The 17,401-nt window shown below is 42.7% G+C and overlaps 2 protein-coding genes and 1 long non-coding RNA gene across 6 annotated transcripts in view; 1 reads left to right on the top strand and 2 right to left on the bottom strand.

Moving 5' to 3' along the window:
* Positions 1 to 341: 341 nt before the first annotated feature.
* gsdmeb (gasdermin Eb) lies at positions 342 to 11,871 on the bottom strand. Of its 2 annotated transcripts, none has more exons than XM_061257279.1 (10): positions 11,714 to 11,871; positions 9,385 to 9,595; positions 7,188 to 7,380; positions 5,087 to 5,252; positions 3,901 to 4,021; positions 3,675 to 3,815; positions 3,329 to 3,456; positions 2,978 to 3,173; positions 2,403 to 2,473; positions 342 to 1,355 (listed from the first exon to the last, which is right to left on the bottom strand). In XM_061257279.1, the coding sequence occupies exons 2-10, from the start codon at positions 9,593 to 9,595 to the stop codon at positions 1,128 to 1,130; spliced, it is 1,455 nt and encodes a 484-aa protein (XP_061113263.1). In that variant the 5' UTR covers positions 11,714 to 11,871; the 3' UTR covers positions 342 to 1,127. The 2 variants fall into 2 exon arrangements, with proteins under 2 accessions (XP_061113263.1, XP_061113273.1); XM_061257289.1 differs by lacking the exon at positions 11,714 to 11,871 and adding an exon at positions 11,007 to 11,227.
* On the top strand, positions 8,560 to 9,801 carry LOC133138492 (uncharacterized). The gene is made up of 2 exons (XR_009709746.1): positions 8,560 to 9,015; positions 9,295 to 9,801. It is a non-coding gene; the product is annotated as an uncharacterized LOC133138492 (long non-coding RNA).
* A 1,679-nt stretch (positions 11,872 to 13,550) lies between the features above and the next one.
* The window catches only part of osbpl3b (oxysterol binding protein-like 3b), a 45,174-nt gene continuing 41,323 nt past the window's right edge, over positions 13,551 to 17,401 (bottom strand). For all 3 annotated transcript variants that reach the window (XM_061239059.1, XM_061239066.1, XM_061239074.1), the window contains 4 exons: positions 16,561 to 16,705; positions 16,167 to 16,293; positions 14,821 to 14,943; positions 13,551 to 14,647 (listed from right to left, as the gene is read on the bottom strand). In XM_061239059.1, coding sequence (XP_061095043.1) covers positions 14,551 to 14,647; positions 14,821 to 14,943; positions 16,167 to 16,293; positions 16,561 to 16,705 — 492 coding nt within the window. In that variant the 3' untranslated portion in view covers positions 13,551 to 14,550. The remainder of the gene's footprint in view (positions 14,648 to 14,820; positions 14,944 to 16,166; positions 16,294 to 16,560; positions 16,706 to 17,401) is intronic.

Raw genomic sequence — 17,401 nt, 5'->3', positions numbered from 1 at the left:
TGTGCACCAACGCTCCCCATCCAACCATCATATTCAAAAAGACTTGAGGCTGTAATTGTTGCCAAAGGTGCATCAACAAAGTATTGAGAAAAGGTTGTCAATACTTATGTACATGTAATTTCCTAGTTTTTTTTTTAATTTTTAATAAATTTGCAAAAAATTCAAAAAAACTTCTTTCATGTTGTCATTATGGGGTGTTGTGTGTAGAATTTTGAGGAAAAAAATGAATTTATTCCATTTTGGAATAAGGCTGTAACATAACAAAATGTGGGAAAAGTGAAGCGCTGTGAATACTTTCCGGATGCACCGTATTCCCAAATAATGAACTGTTACACAAAGTGTTTTCAGCCGATTATAAATATGGGTTTTATTTTGAACATGCATATGCACACCAGGGAGTACAGTCCTTAAAGTCTGGATAAGATATGCCAGACAAACTCACAAATGCAGTTTTTATTTTGTCCAAAAATGTGAAATATGACAGTGAATTGAATATTTGACGATTCAGGGTGGAGGAAAGTTTAGTCTTCATGTTGTTTAAAAAAGACCAAAGTCAAGAAATGGTAAATGCATGTACAATAAAATGTGTCAACTCACAATGTAAAGCTGAATACATTGTTTAATGGTAGTTAAAAATAACGTTTTTAAACCCGTAAAAACACTTATTACCGAATTACCTTACCATTACCTTCACTGTGATTTTGCAAATGAATGTATACATAAAGTCTTTGGTCTTTTATTGGAAATGGCTGTGGATGTCTTTCCCTGCCCTGAACCAGTCACCTCCATACACCCACCCATGTCTTCATTTTTTTTTTTTTTCTGAATATCATGATTGCTTCAAATGGATTTAAATAACATTATATTGAGGTGTAATAATAGCTTGGTGTTAATTTTTCAACATTGGGATGAAAGTTTATATAAAATTAAGCTTCACATGACTGTTAGTGTCAGCATTTGTCCAGTAGGGGGCTCCAGCTGAGTTTCTCCAGGAGGTAGGGACGTGAAATCATCAAAGTGGAGGAGATGACTGCTAAAGGAGTGTCTGGACATCTATGGACAACTGGACAGCACATACTGCACACGCACAAACACAAAGAACACAATTTCCCAGCCCCATACACACACTATGTGCACAGGGATGCAAGGCCTTGTACGGAGATGCACATGACCAGGGGGCGGAGTTTTGCTTGGGGCCCCGTTTCCGCGCGTAGCGTGCTGGCCTCTCTCTGCAGGGTCGCCCCGGAGCAGGAGAACAGCTGCTCTGCCCTCTGGTACCCCTCCCCCTCCTCCACCAGCTGGGACAGTGCAGGGTCCTGCAGACTCAGCTCCCCACCTCCAGCCAAGCAGTGCACCTGTGAAAGTGAAGCACAGCAGTCCGCTCACGGCTGCAGTGGAAACACACGACTACCATGTATCATTCAAACAATATGCGCTGTCAACTGGATCAAAAGATTTATTTGAATACTGTATTCAAATACATTTTTTTATCCAGATTTGAATACTGTATTCAAATACGTATCAGATTGAATTATATTGAAATATAATTAACTGGAAGCACCTAAAGGTATCCTTTGTCTTATGTCCACACGGGAGTGTAAGGAAAGCTAATGTGATGTTCCACTTTTTCACACAAATCGTTGGAGTGACTAAATGGAAAGTACACTTGATTAACACATATTAATTGATCGTAATATCATTGGTAACCACCTAGACCGTCACATAACAATGACTGTCTATGCATTATCCTATACTGACCACAGAATCCCCATTCTGCAAGAATGATCTGTAGAACAAAATGGACGACACTGATGAAAAAGTAATGAAATGGTTCAATTGGCTGTATTGGCACAGTCCTTTCAGAGATTTGCCAAAGACGCAACACTATCCACTTGGTTAAAGGTGAGTACGGTGATCTCTAATTACAAAGCCCGTAGCTGACGGGAAAAACTGGCTTTGCTTGAGCAGAAGGGCCAGCTCATGTATTTCTGAACTAGCTGTGCAATGCTTTTCCACCAAGCAACAGCATTGGTGACCTCATTTCCACACATTGTCATCATCTGCTGCAGAATCGGCTATTTTCTTTATCCAAAACCATATTGGCAACCCACCAGTGGAAACAAAAAAAAGTATTTCGGAAGAAAGGGCATACATTTTTAACCGTGCATCATTAGATTCTTAACATGCAAATATAGTCAAAAATGACAATGTTCATTTTAACATTACAATATTTTTTTACTCCATATTTGAGGAATATTGAAATTTTGAATCTAAACCTGATGGCAACATAGTGGCATACATGCACTATCTGAAATTACACGGGATGGATTGACCAAATTGATACAATTGTATTTCAAAAAATCTATTAGATGCCATGCTGTATGGTGTGAGTGGAAACCTACCAGCTGCTGCAGGGCCAGCAGGAACCGAGGACTGCAGGATCCCAAGTGAATCAGAGCAGGCTCGGTCATCTCTAAAATAAAACAGAAGAAGTGTGGTCAATAGACTGACAGTTTGATGGGATACATACACAGCTGTGGAATTCAGGAGTACTCTGCTTCTTATAATAAGGTCAAAGAATTTGGTGTTCGTTGAGGAAATACAGATTCTTCAAGATAAGCACAAATGCATTCTGGGAATTGCTGGTGTGCACAGCAAATCTGCAGAAGGATTCGACACCCTGAGATAAGAGACCGGAACAGCATTTCCTGTGTATTTTGCTAGTTTCTGGATGTGATGCTTTGACTTATGGTAGAACCTATGCACTTGTAAATCGCTTTGGATTAAAAGCGTCTGCCAAATGACAAAAATGTAAATGTAAATGTTATTCAAATGAATCTTTCATTGAAACACAAAAAGTTGAGGGTTTCACACCGAAAAGGCTGTGCCTTTCAATCTCTGGAGACCATCTCCCATCAGTGTCTCATGACATGTTTCTTACTGAGCTGCTGTGATGTGAATCAGGGGGCTCTCATACCTGCCATGGCGCTGACTGTAACATGAGTGGCAGTAAGGACCGGGGACCTAGGGTGTGTCCCACCGGACTGTCCATCACTCTGGTTCTGATGGGACTGCTGCACCAGGTCCAGAACCTCCTGGACTGTCTGCTTCAGGGTGGGCGAGTCCTGCAGCTCACAGAGGTCAGGTGTCCCACCACAGCACAGCTGGTCCAGCTAAGCGTGAGAGGGAATAAGACATTCAGTCACCTGGGGCTCTTACCATCACACGTACATCATCATCATCAATAATGCCTACCATGGCATGACTCGGTGTGTTTGTGAGTGCGTGAGCGTGCGCACACCTGATCTCTCCCCAGCAGGTCACTTACCCCACTCTCCAGGGCGGCGAGCGCCACTCTGTCCAACATGATGGTTATCAGGAGCTGGAGCAGTGTGGACCGGGTGGCTGCCGGGAGATCTGCTAGCTGCTGGAAGTGAGCCTGCAGCTTCTCCAGTTCTGTCCGAGGGGAGGACAAATCTCTGTAACCTACTGTAACTGCAGACAGGTCTCCATGGCTACCACGTCACATGACCACGCGAGTCTATTCATTCTCGCCCAGGGGCACACGACTCCCACATGCCACATGCCACATGCTGAAATGTTTCATTTAAGAAACTCGCACAGCAATAACTCAAATGGAAAACTGAAGGGGTAGGTGACCTCAGTGGCGTTACCTCTCTGTAGGGCAGGAGTCGCCGTGGTGCCCGCTGGGTTGCACCCCACAGCCTTCACGAGCCGCCCATCGACTGCGTCTTTGGCTTTTTTGGGGCTGTCCACTTTAAATCCCCCAATGGTGTCTGGCTGCAGGCAAAGCTCTGAGCACACAGAAACCACGGTCAGAGCCTCATGAAACAATCAAAGACCCTCATCTTCCTGTTTCACTGCCTGCTCCTCGCTCACCGAACTGTCCGCCGCATTTCACCTCCAGCTCGATGACGCTGTAGGCGATGACGGTCTGAGCGGGAATCTCCAGGGAAACGCTGCTGTCCTGCTGCGCGTTTTCGTTTTCGTTCACCGACACCTGCGCAGAGAAAACGCACCTGAGCCTCACCTGAGGAACACACCTGTGATCTTGCCGAATAAACACTACAGGACTGCCTGACATATGAAGCTCCCTGAACTGCTTCATGAACTGCCAATCAGAGCACAGGAACGCACATGCGCATTACGCTGAGGTCATTCAAACTCCCCACAGCTGCTGGATGTGAGTGAGATATTTATTAGCCACGTTCTTGGGTTGTGGAGAGGGTCATGTTCTCTACCCTCTGTAAAGTACACTTGCCTTCCTCCCTGAAATTGCCTGCTGAATAACTGAGTAATAACTGCTACACTGCAAATATTGGCAGACTTAGAAATGCATTATTAATGCACCTCTAGTTTACTGCATTGAAAAACATCTCATAAGCATGTCACTGATAATGACCCATGCTAGATTTTTAATGAAATGGTAAAGTGAAATAAGTAAAGACAATACACGTTTGGAGTTGAGTATATTATTATTAGTTGAGTATACACTTCCCTGAGCCTCACGCACGAGTGCGTTCTGCTCCAATTCAAACATTTAAACAAATAAATAAGAGGAATGAACACTTCCACACCAGCACCGGCACAAAGTACCCACAGCAGCATACTGTACCCTATTTCAGGTTTAGTCACTCTGAAAACTGGTATTCTATTAATTTTACTGTTTAACACACAACCTGTAGTACTTACCTACACTTGGGCTACAGTAAGTGCACAGATGCAATTAAACTGGGACACATTCACACACCTCCCATCTGTGCTGTAAGGATGTGCATTTTCATTCATTATTCGGCTCCCAAAGCTGTTACAAGAATTGTACCAACCTCTACATTTGTACAACTAAAAGACGCACATCGAGATCTCTGAACTGCTCATACATCCAGGAATAGAAATTCATTTCAATGTTATCTGATGAACAGTAAGTGAGCGAAGAATGAATGAATATGGATACAATTCTGGATTCATTTTTTAAGTGGATTATCCATTAGCATACTGATCTGAGTGACCTCATTAGAACATATACGTACAGAACGGGATCTATCAGTGCTGCGGCTCCTCCTACCTTTATGATCTTGTTGGTGAAGAAGCCGGCACAGTCACCCTGCTCCAGGACCTCCTCAGTGACGGAGCATTGCTGGGACGTCACAATCCTCTCCTTCAGAATGGCAAAGGCCTCACTGTGCTTCCCCAGGGTCTGATTCACCAGGCTGTGCTCCAGGTTCAGCACTCTGCAAGGCACACCTCAGTGATGGCACCATTTACAGCACTGCGGATTGATTCTGCCCCTTTTCCTTTTAGTACCTCTCTCTTTGAGGGCATCCAGACACAAAGCTAATGGAACCCTGTAGTAATTGTTATTTCAATTTTGTTAATCGGCTACAACTATACAATATACTAACTATATAATGGCTGTGGCGTGAACTTGCTTTGAAGGTTTGCAGGGGAGGGGACAAACTGCATGTTAAATTTAAATACTGCCAATTGGCCACATGGTGGCACTATAGAAAAGAACAAATTTTGGATCCAAAAACTGCCATATTGGATTTTTTATACCACATTAAAGGTTTTGAAATATACTAAATTAATCTTCTCATAAAGTAAAGATCAGAATGATGTAAACTTGATAATGACTTTGCAATCGATATGTATCTTTGCAACAGGACCCATCCAACAGAAGTGAAAAATAATAGTTCTCATAGAAACTTGCAGTGTACAGAAAAATCTGTGAGGGCACTTTGCCCGACAGTAAACCTTCACAGCTAAGGGACAGTCATGGCGCCCTTGCATAACATTTAGGGAAGTGAGTGCGGGGGAGCCAGTCTCGTGGCCTGGGCCACACCCTTCCTCTGGTTTACTGTGCTGTCATCAGAGGAACACTGAGATTCAAGCGTGCTGTACAATCATTTTCAGTTGTCCTGTCTCTGAAATGGCCAAATAAATGCTTGAAACATATTCAAGGTGCAACTTGTGAATTTATTGAAAACAGCAAGAAAACAAAGGTTCCAAAGATTTGTAGAATATGAGTGACATGCATGGAATGCGCAGGACAAGAGTCAGCCTAAGCAGTCACATTCACACACTTTTCCGCAACCATCCAAACACATGCACACAACTGCTTTTCTCATACCCATCCAATCGCATGCACACAACTCCTTTTCTCATACCCATCCAATCACATGCACACAACTCCTTTTCTCATACCCATCCAATCACATGCACACAACTCCTTTTCTCATACCCATCCAATCACATGCACACAACTCCTTTTCTCATACCCATCCAATCACATTCACACATCATGGAGGGCCTTTCTTAAGACAACAGGCAGACCTTCCCTGTGCTGCTCACCCTCCACCACCCCAGCTACCACGTGTTGTTTGAATCTGCTTCTAGGTACTAGGGGCTTTCTGTTATTACTCCTGTTTAGTAGGGGAGCTGTATCATGCTCCCTGTTTTTTAGGTTTGGCTGGTGTACCAAACCTAAAGCATATTAACTTACATATTAATTAATAAACCTCTGACAGCATTGTAAGACCTCCTACATCATTCCACAACCACTGAGTAATCACTGTTAGCACTGCGAAAAAGATTTCTGTAAATAAATTGTATTAATAAGCGAAATATCCTGAGAGATTTCCTGAGTCTATTTTAACAAACTGTGCTTCAGTAAATACACATATTAGTCATTTTCAGTCACCTTAAAATCATAAGAGATGACTGAATAAAAAAATAAAAAAATCCAATGTCACCATTTCATATTACTATATACTTTAGTCATTCATGTATCATTCACATATCATCACTCATATATTAAAAATATGAAGCATTTCAAAGTGTATTTGACTGGAGCATTGAACAGATAGAGTGTTGATATTCTGCATGCAGACACAGCACATACAGGTGTTCTGTGACTGCCCTGTGATTCTGCATGCAGACACAGCACATACAGGTGTTCTGTGACTGCCCCGTGATTCTGCATGCAGACACAGCACATACAGGTGTTCTGTGACTGCTCCGTGATTCTGCATGCAGACACAGCACATACAGGTGTTCTGTGACTGCCCTGTGATTATGCATGCAGACACAGCACATACAGGTGTTCTATGACTCCCCTATGAGTGTACAGACACTGGAAGAGTTCAGGATGGTCTTCTGTAGCTCACCTATCCTTGGAGTCCAGCAGCAGTTTCTGGACGTCCACCTCCTGCTTCTTCAGGCTGCCAAAGGAGGACTGCAGTTTGGATGAGCCTTTGCCCTCCAGGCTGAAGTTTGCTGGTCCTACCCCTCCATCCACCTTTCCCGACAGTTTGTCCCCAAATGTCCCCGCATACTTCAAGAAGTCAGTCTCCACAACCACTGGAAAATCAGACAAAGGTGTACAGTGTGGAAAAAATATAATTATGTTATCACCATTATCATATTTAACAGCACAAATGCACAGGCAAAGCACAGGCATACAGGGTCTGGTAATCTGCACACACACCCGTATGTCCATACTATAACAATGTGCAGACACAAGCAATTGACATACAAATGACTGCACAGTTTAACCAGGCGTATTCGGGTGGACCTGTCCTTGGGAGAAAAATATAATGTAACCTAGGATATACAGTGCATCCGGAAAGTATTCACAGCGCTTCACTTTTCCCACATCTTGTTATGTTACAGCCTTATTCCAAAATGGAATAAATCTTTTTTTTTTTCTCAAAATTCTACACACAACACCCCATAATGACAACATGAAAGAAGTTTTTTTGAAATTTTTGCTAATTTATTCAAAATAAAAAACTAAGAAATCACATGTACAGTATTCACAGCCTTTGCCATGAAGCTCAAACTTGAGCTCAGGTGCATCCTGTTTCCACTGATCAACCTTGAGATGTTTCTACAGCTTAATTGGAGTCCACCTGTGGTAAATTCAGTTGATTGGACATGATTTGGAAAGGCACACACCTGTCTATATAAGGTCCCACAGTTGACAGTGCATGTCGGAGCACAAACCAAGCATGGAAGACAGGATTGTCTCGAAGCACTTATTAGGGAAATCATTCCCAGGTGGGGAATATCGAAACGAATGTCCTCGGATCGAGGTTCACATTTCTACAACAATTTGATGAAAGCACTGACCAAATTCTTCTCCATTGACATGCGGTTCCACTGTGCTTATCACCCGGCCAGTGCAGGAGCAGTGGAAAGAGCAAATGGAGAGGTCAAAAACAAACTGACAAAAACAATGGCGGAGACAGGGCTAGATTGGATAACAGCTCTGCCCATAGTCATGTTGTCCATGAGGTCAGCGGTAAGTAAGACGACAGTATTCTCGCCCCATGGGATCACCACTTCTGTGGGTCCCCCGAACACTGGGACAGATCTTGCCCTAGTGGATGATCAAATGGTACACTATTGTGTGGAATTGAATAAGGCACTGCGATTTGTCTCAAAGCAGGTAAAAGCAGCACAACCAGCCACACGAGATGAACCTGGACACCAGCTGAGACCAGGAGACTGGGTGGTGGTGAAGGACTTCCAGAGGAAGAGGTGGTGCGAACCAAGGTGGCGTGGGCCGTTCCAGATCCTGCTCCAACTGCAGTCCGGGTGGCTGAACGAACATCTTGGATTCACGCCAGTCAATGCAAATTGTATTTTTCTGTGAACATGTTATCATTTATATGATAAAAGGAGGGATTGTGGGAGAAAAATATCATGTAACCTAGGATATATGTATCCAGATATGTACAATGCATATAGTTAGAAAACTGCTTGAAAGAACAAGATGTGCTTGTGACAGATAACCAGCAAAAATGTAAGGGAGGGGTGAGTGCTCTGCCACAGCTTACATCATATAGGCATACGTGCAGGAGATAAAGCAGAACATTCCCATTTTATCATAACAAGCTCATGTGCTTGTTATGATAAAAATAATGAGTAAATAATAATAAAAAAGGTTGGTTCCTCCTTAACCAGCCTAAGGAGGAAAGATGGATGATAAATGTAAGCTTTGTAGTTACTGTAGCAGTGTGTTAATTGCAAAACAAATGTTACATGACTTAAAGGGCAGATGTGGGCCCAGGAGTACAACGTGTGATGGAAAAATACTGACACTGTATGAAGATGATTGGCTTTAACCGTAATGTACTCATGTGATAACTTAGGGTGTGTAATGGTATAAGAATAGACACCCTGTCTGCTCAAATCTAGTGTGTATTCTCACATTGGTGTGATGCATTCTCTTGTTTTGCTGCAGTATTAATAAAGTTTGTATTATTGTAGCTCTCCTTGCTGTGAAAGAACTGGGTTCTTTTAAACGGGAAAGGTTGCTTGCAAGACGTCTCTCCAGGGAATTTCCCCCACAGTCCGCACCTGGTTTGATGGGCTTGTCTCCGTTCAGCACATCGCTCAGGGTGAAGTCGGACGTCAGGTACTTGGGTCGTTGCCAGAACCAGAAGCGCTTGCGCCTGATGACCAGCGACAGGGGGACCAGCTTGTCTGAGTCGTTCAGGCGGGACACTGGGATCAGGCACCCTTCCGGGTCTATCTCCTTGACAAGGTTACTGGTGGCCGTGGCAAACATCTATAGGAACATCAGAACATTTCAAGCAACATAAAGGAAGCTTGTTATGCTGTGTGCAATGGAGTCATGCCAACCAGACAGAGTGAGGGAGAGATTCTGTGACAGTGCAGTTTCTCAGTACTCCATTTAATGAATCAATCTCTTTAATTACTTGCCTCTGAAGTGTTGCTTACAGACCTAATTAATAAAAAATGAAAACACAATGACCTCAGTCTGTACTGTAATGGATTTATTTGTGAAGCTACTATTACCAGGTTGAATACAAGTGTAAATTAAATGGTCCTCGTCCACTAAAAAATAATGAGAGATGACTGAATTAGGTGAGTACCAAATGTGGTTCAAATAGATACTAATCATTCTACATTCAGTGGGTACTTTATTAGGCATTTATTAGACTTATTGCCAATAATAACAATAATAAATAATAAGTTATTGGTCTTCTGATGCTGTAGCCTATCCACTCAAGAGGTTTGAGACGTTGTGTGTTCAGAGATGCTTCTGCATACCACTGTTGTAATGAGTGGTTATTTGCATTACCATGACCAGTCTGGCCCTTCTCCTCTGACCTCTCATTAACAAGGTGTTTCTGCCCGCAGAACTGCTGCTCACAGGATGTTTTTTGTTTTTTGCTCAGCAGATGGCTGGGACAACATTTGTTGCAGTGCAGGCAGACAAGTGGGCCAGAACGCCTGCTGCCCCTGTACACCAGAGGTGCCCAATCATGTGCCATGGTGGGCAGAGTGTATGTAGGTTTTCATTCCAACCCATCACTACACCAGCTGATTTCACTAATGAACATACCTTCAATACCCTGGTGTAGTTAGTGGATGGAAATAAAACCTGCAAACTCGGCCCTCCACGGCACATGATTAGGCACTCCTGCTCTAGACTGATGTCTCATGTAATTCACAAATGGTGCTTGTTCTGTGATACATGCTGCCTAACAGAGCGCTTGTGTTGAGGTTAAGGTTAAGGTTAAGGACAAAGCACAACTTGGGATCTCCAGCTCCATCACCGCTGTGCAGGAGCAGCTGAAGCTGTGGGACATGACATTTGCCCAAATACATGACAGGCAGCAGTAATGAGTGGAAATGTTCCTGAGCTGCAAATGTACCAACATGCACACATTGTGCCCTGCTATGCCCAGCAACTTTGTGTCTAATTGTGCCTCACAGCTAAGCACTACAACTTACTAAATTCCAAGCTCTGGATTCCCATGATGAGTAACCCACCCCAACCTATTGCAAAACCCTCTTCTAGGTCAGTCTTCATGTATACATTACCCTGCCATTAAAACACGCAGAAAGCAGCTTCTCTCAATTCATCAATTCATCAACGAGCACTCTTCTCATGTAGTTCGTATATGCAGCTTTCATGCATTTCAGTCCTGCTAGGTGATCATACAACTTACCGTACCCCCGCCTTCATGAATCTCTCTCTCTCTACAGAGAGTTGGCGCCCTGCCCTGCGGTTGTTTCTCATGATCTTCTCTTATTGTACTGTGCTGTATTACAAGTATGACAAGCTGCGTAAGCGTAATTCAATAGTCAAATAATGAAAACTGTGCCACAGGATCGCGGCACTGCATGCACGTTTGGAAAAATCGTCAACTGGTCTTAGCTACTGCAAACGAAACAGTGCGTCGAGGGTGAAACTGAAGGCATCGAACAGCAAAAAGTCCGATTACAGTAACCTAGTACGATTTTCAACTGCAAGTCACAATTACTAGCTAGTCAATGGCTAGTAAAAGTTGCCACTAATTATAGTAACTAACGTTAACTTTAATAGACAAGACGAGAATGACCGGTGCATGCAACGCATCGCATCTGGGAACTTGGACACAAGAAAGGCAGAGTTAACAAAAATATAGCTAGCTAGCTCACTGAACAGACTGAATAGTTTGCTGGTTAGCTTAGCCAGGTTAACGAGTTAAAGCAGCTATGTTTGCAATATAACCACGTTTAGATTAGATTGCAAATGTAGTTATTTCTTACTACAAACTTCCGTAGCTAGACTAAAGATAACATCTACTTTAGTCTAGATAAGCTAACCTCAACTGAGAAACACTTCAAGTACCATTACTAGCTAACTCGCTAACGTTAGTTGCACATTTCTTACCTCTAATTTCAGATCTTGTTTAGTGAATGTGGCATGAAATTGTCCGCCCACTATTCGAAACGAGTTTATACAAAGCGCTAATCCTAGTCGAATTTGTACTGTGATTGGTGCCTTCACAGAAATAGACGATTTTGATAGCAGTTCAGAGCTGCCAGTAAAGAAAGAGGCGTGTACAAAATACTGTAAGTAGTGAGAAAACGAAGAACAAAGAATTTAGCCGCCCATTTCGTTCCAAGCGCGAGAAATATGATTTTTGTCACATGATATTGTGCTACGGAACTCCTATTTTTGGTGCATATACTATATAGTTGAAAAGCAGAAGGGACACCTGAATCACTATAGCTTTGCATCTTAATAATTGTTGCTGTAAATGTGGTTCAAGGAATTTAAGTAGATATAACTGAATGGATTGAACTCGAAGGGTACCTTTTTAAATTCTGATTGATATTCTTTTCCCATCTCCATATGTGGTCTGGGTATTGGGCGTGTTTCAGTAATGTACTTTGCTTACAGGTGTTCCAGGAAGAAATATGGTTGCGTAGTGATAGTCCCACTGCTGTCTGTGAAAACGGACCCCGGAGAATAGAGTGAGGCAGGTCTGAAAAGGCCATTGTTGGTTGTCAACGAAACAAGAGAAACCTTGTACCGACGCGATGCTTCAGTCCACTTCTCCGTGTGCTACGTTCAGTGCACAATGAAAGTGTCAGGCAGAGCCCAGCTTGCATATTTTCTTGACATTCAGGCACGTTTGCATACAAATGCTACACAATGCTAACCCTTATTTTCTGTTGAAGGAGGAAAGCAGGAACAGGAACAAATATACAAACTACACCACAGTTGTTATACCGTGTATCCTTTCAGTATTCTGAAAGTGCACATGGCCAAAGTGTTCAATGTTGGTCCCACCTGACCACAGCACCTGCTTAAATTCCTAGGTCCAATGACTCTTGAATTTGTGGCTCTCAGTAAGGGCTTTCTTTGTGCAACTTTTCAACAAACCTTGTTGGTATCGAGGTGCCATTTTATTGTTAATTTTGTGACTTGGTGAAGCCGAGACTCAAAACTTGACTCAAAAAATAAACACATATAGGTTTGAAGTAGGACAGAAGGCAGTGGATTTTAAAGTAATTCTTTGGAGACCTCAAAATGGAAGGATCCTGGCAAAAACGGATGATACATGGTGAGGGGATGGTGCACCAGAAAGGGGACCTTCCTTCAGGGCCAAATACAAAACAATGTCCAGGAGCAAAATTATCTCACAACAGACTTCATAAGGAAATATTGGCATACATTTGAGTCAAATGCATATCAGTATTACTGCACTTTAGCCATCAAAAATGATGTGATGTCGGACCCAAATTTGCAACTGCTAAGGACAATATTACAACAGCATTAAACAATCTATTTCTCTCTCCCTCCCCTCCTCCATTCCTCCCTCATGAAAACATTACACATCCAGTAATAAATAAAGGCTGAGAACACAAATTTGGCAGCCTTCAGTTACAAGCTGTGAGCCCTAAAGTAACTAGGATACAATCCGCTCTAGTAAATACACTTCATTGTTCCAAAACAGATCTAGTCTTACTACCAAGTCCACTCCATGAATGATACTATATCAGTTAATAAATATTTATTGATTGTGGAACCACGCTTATAAATGAAAATTGAGGATGTATTCCCATTGTGGAATCACCAGTATTAATATAAATTAATATAATATAAATATATAAGCTGTTTCACTGCACATTATTGAAATAGCCCTCAATGGCATTTCTTATTTTAATGCAAAATCTACAAGTAGTATGTAATATGAAGGAGACAATTTCCTGTGATACTCAACAGTCAATATAATACGTTTATTGGATCACTACAGGGTGTGGTAAACTCATTTGCCACACCCCAGTAGAAAGGAATCACTGCTGTAACAACCCCTGGGTCTTTATATTAATTAAGTATTTTATGTCATTGATATACACCAGTGGAGTCATTGAAAGATCATGGCCATTATTCGGATAGCATGATACACAGAACATAGGTCAGCTGTGTACGGCACACACACATTTTGACATACATATGTTAGAGGAGTATAGTAGTAAAAAAAAAAACAATCTGAGTCCAATTTTGATGCTTGCAGAAAGTCCACAGAGATGTTGCATGATATGAATGTTCCTTAAGAATCTTCAAAGATATCACTCGTGCTCCCTGTTACTCATATAAATTCAAATATAGTACATCATTTTTAATAAAAGCAATTTAAGGTTTTAACCTGGTTGAATTAAAACTTGGTATCCTATATGTAACTGGTAAGGCATCGGACAGGTGCTGATTCTTGTGGTACATACGCATTTCAGTGTCAGCATCATTTGTATGCCATTTCACATGGGAGGTAGAAAATATCAGGCAATAAGACAGTATTATACAATGTGCAGTATAGTATGTGAAGACAACCAGGTTTTAGTGCGGACCAGCAGTTTAAGGAGGAGGAGCCATGCCTCCCTCAGTACCGACGCGATGCTTCAGTCCACTTCTCCGTGTGCTACGTTCAGTGCACAGTGAAAGTAGTGTCAGGCAGAGCCCAGCTTGCATATTTTCTTGACATTCAGGACACGTTTGCATACAAATGCTACACAAGTTCCATAAGCACTTTGCATTAAGGCCTTAAACAGGATGAGCTGCAGGAAAAACAGACTACTATGGAGAGCAAAGGGGCAGTCAAGCTGCACAGGGAGCATGGAGCGAGCGGATGAGTCGGTCAGAGGGCAGGGCTGTGGGTCTCCGAACCAGGCACCGTCCCAATGGAAGCAGGCGGGCCGCAGACCACTCTCCGCCTGACCAGGTCACCACAGCACGGGCCAGTCCATGTTGGTGAAGCCCGGTTCTTTTCTCAAGTCCCAGTATGTGTCGTTGCTCACCCACGTGTCGTCCTTCGACTTCCTGTACACAAGGGAAAAGCACACTGGATTAGACCCACAACCAAGACTCAACACCAAGTGGAAAGAGGTTTGTTCTGGAATCGCACAAATCGTAGACCATTGTGGCCAAGCTCATGACTTCCACAAAGAGGGTGGCGGTGCATTGCGTGTTTGTCTCTGAAGGTGGTTCCGTACTTGAAGAATCGGGGTTGGTGCGTCATGCTGTTCTCCTCCAGGACCCTCCTCCTTTCTCTCTGAAGTTGTTCGACCCTCTGCTTCTGCACCTCCGCTGAGTCCACATTACCCTCCTCCAGCAATCTGAGACAGGAGATAAAGAGGAGATATGCACCATGCTGTGATGAGTCCATCCTCAAATGACATCTATCTTCTCACTGACATCATCCTCTAGAGACGGACGGCGTAGTCTGATCTCTCCAGCATCCCCCCTCCCGAGTGATGTCACAGATGGATGCTTTGCATGTGACTCATCAGTTTAATTATTTAAGATATCTGGAGTGGCGTAATGTAATGGTTAGGAAACCGGGCTTGTTAAGAAAGCAACTCTGAAACTTTCCAAGCATGTGATTGTCCCTAATATCTTATCTCCTGAGCTTACATTGTTATGGGGCCTCATAAAAGCCTGCTGGGTGGAGAGAAAGGTCAGATACACTGTTCTTTGCTTTGCTTAGAGTTCCTCAGCTGTGTGTGTGTTTGTTTTTGTGTTTTTGTGTGTGTTGGTGTCTTGCTTTAACTTATGAAATCAGATGTTTTGTCCTTTAAGGTTAGGTATTAACGTGTTTATGACACTGATACACTCAATGAACAATTTATTAAATGCATAATAGTATACAGACGTGGTCAAGAGGTTCAGCTGTTCAGCTAGTTTGCAGAGAAAAACAAAAAACATTCAGTGAGCAGCAGTTCTGTGGGCAGAAAAGTGTTAATGAAAGAGGTCAGAAGAGAAGGGCCAGACTGGTCGACAGGAATGTGACAGTAACGCAAATAACCACACATTACAACAATGGTATGCAGAAGAGCATCACTGAACACAAAGCGTGTCAAACATCTAAATGGATAGGCTATAGCAGCACAAGATTTAATAAGTCTAAAAAGAAGTCTAATAAATACCTAATACAGTGCTCACTGAGTGTATGTGAAGATGCGCTGGGTTAGGGGGAGGGAAGTGCAGGCCCTGATCTGTAGTGCCGTGTGAAATGACCTAGAAAACCACGTCTGTGAATGTGGAGCTGTACACAATAACAGCATGTTCCACCTATTTATCATCAAAATAAACATAAACACTCACAGTTCACAGACCACAGTCAATCACCTCAGTCAATTTCACCTAATTACTGACCCTGTGTGATATAGGCAAGAGGATTTGACTGCACAAAAGATAATGATGATTACTTTCTGGCTGTGTTAACTGGAATGTGGTTAGGGGTGTGTACTCAGCGACTCTGATGTGCGTTCAATGTGTAATAAAACCCATACGGTGGTAAATGTACTCTAGTTAAGGCCATGTGTACGCCTGCCCTCACCTCTGGTCCAGTCTCAGTCGGGTGTCAGTAGGGGGCAGTAGCGGTTTCTCTGCTGGGTCCAGCTCATTAAGCTCAGTGGCAAACTTGGTAAAACCATAGTACTGTTCGTGATCTGCAGGCATTGCATCTGTACATGAAGGAACAGGGATTTACTGTATGAAAGTACACAATATTATATGTTCACACACATGCACGCTTAAATTCTAGCAAATCTGCATACAAGATTTGAAGCAAATGCAACAAGAAATTATGCAGACTACAGAACATATGGCAATAATTCAGAATCATGATATAATATATAATTGATGACAAAGAAAGAAAGCAATGCCCCCTCAACAGGTCACTGGGTGGGTGTGTCTTGCAGGGTTGATTGGCATCACCAGTAACCACTCACTTGCTCTCCAGATGCATGTAGCAGAGGGCGGGTCCCCGCAATACATTCCTTCATGCCACTTCCCAAATAGCGTGTGAATGACCTTCCCCTTCTGATCAGTGATCACGCCTTCCACTTCATTCACACTCGAGTTCCAGTACTTCGCCTGGAGAGCATAGACAATAAACAGTCATACTCATACAGATGCTCATTCATACTCATAATAACTCTGGATACTTTTGATATAAGATCCGGTATGTGAGCTTGTCATCATATTGAAGTGAATTCCTATGACTATATATATTTTGCATTCCATGTTTGTTTTTCCTTGAATAATTCAACAATCAGCATATGGATCAAAACACAAGATGACTTTCTCAGAGCCTGTGTTGATTTCCTGTGGAATGACTCATACCATACATATGTCAATGCATTGCATGTATTCCTGAAGCCTCAGTGCCTCGCAATAGTGCCACTTTATCCAGCAGATGGCACCATTGAGGTGCTAAATAACTGCCATGACCTTGGTGCATAAAGATGAAGACATCCACTAACAGAAGTCCATGACCATTACCTTCTACACCTCTTGACCTGGAATGTAACAATGTCCAGGAAGTGTTCAAACAGTAGACACAGATTACAGTGGAGCATGAACATACTGTATTCACTACCCTTTTATGAAACTAGTATACCCTATAGTTTAGCAGTTTGGATTGCCTATTTTGGGCCTGTAAGGTCCCCTAGCAATTTGTGAGAGTGCAAACACATGCTCTCTTCTGAGGCTTATTCTGCCAAGTGTCAACCATGGTTTCCTCCACTCTAATCTCCCCCTGGCATTAGAGGAGTACAAATGCAAAGCTGG

Source organism: Conger conger, chromosome 1 (genome assembly GCF_963514075.1).
Source record: "Conger conger chromosome 1, fConCon1.1, whole genome shotgun sequence".
Lineage (NCBI taxonomy): Eukaryota > Metazoa > Chordata > Actinopteri > Anguilliformes > Congridae > Conger > Conger conger.
Note: the sequence above shows the minus strand (reverse complement) of the source record. Positions and strands in the feature narration are given on the sequence as shown.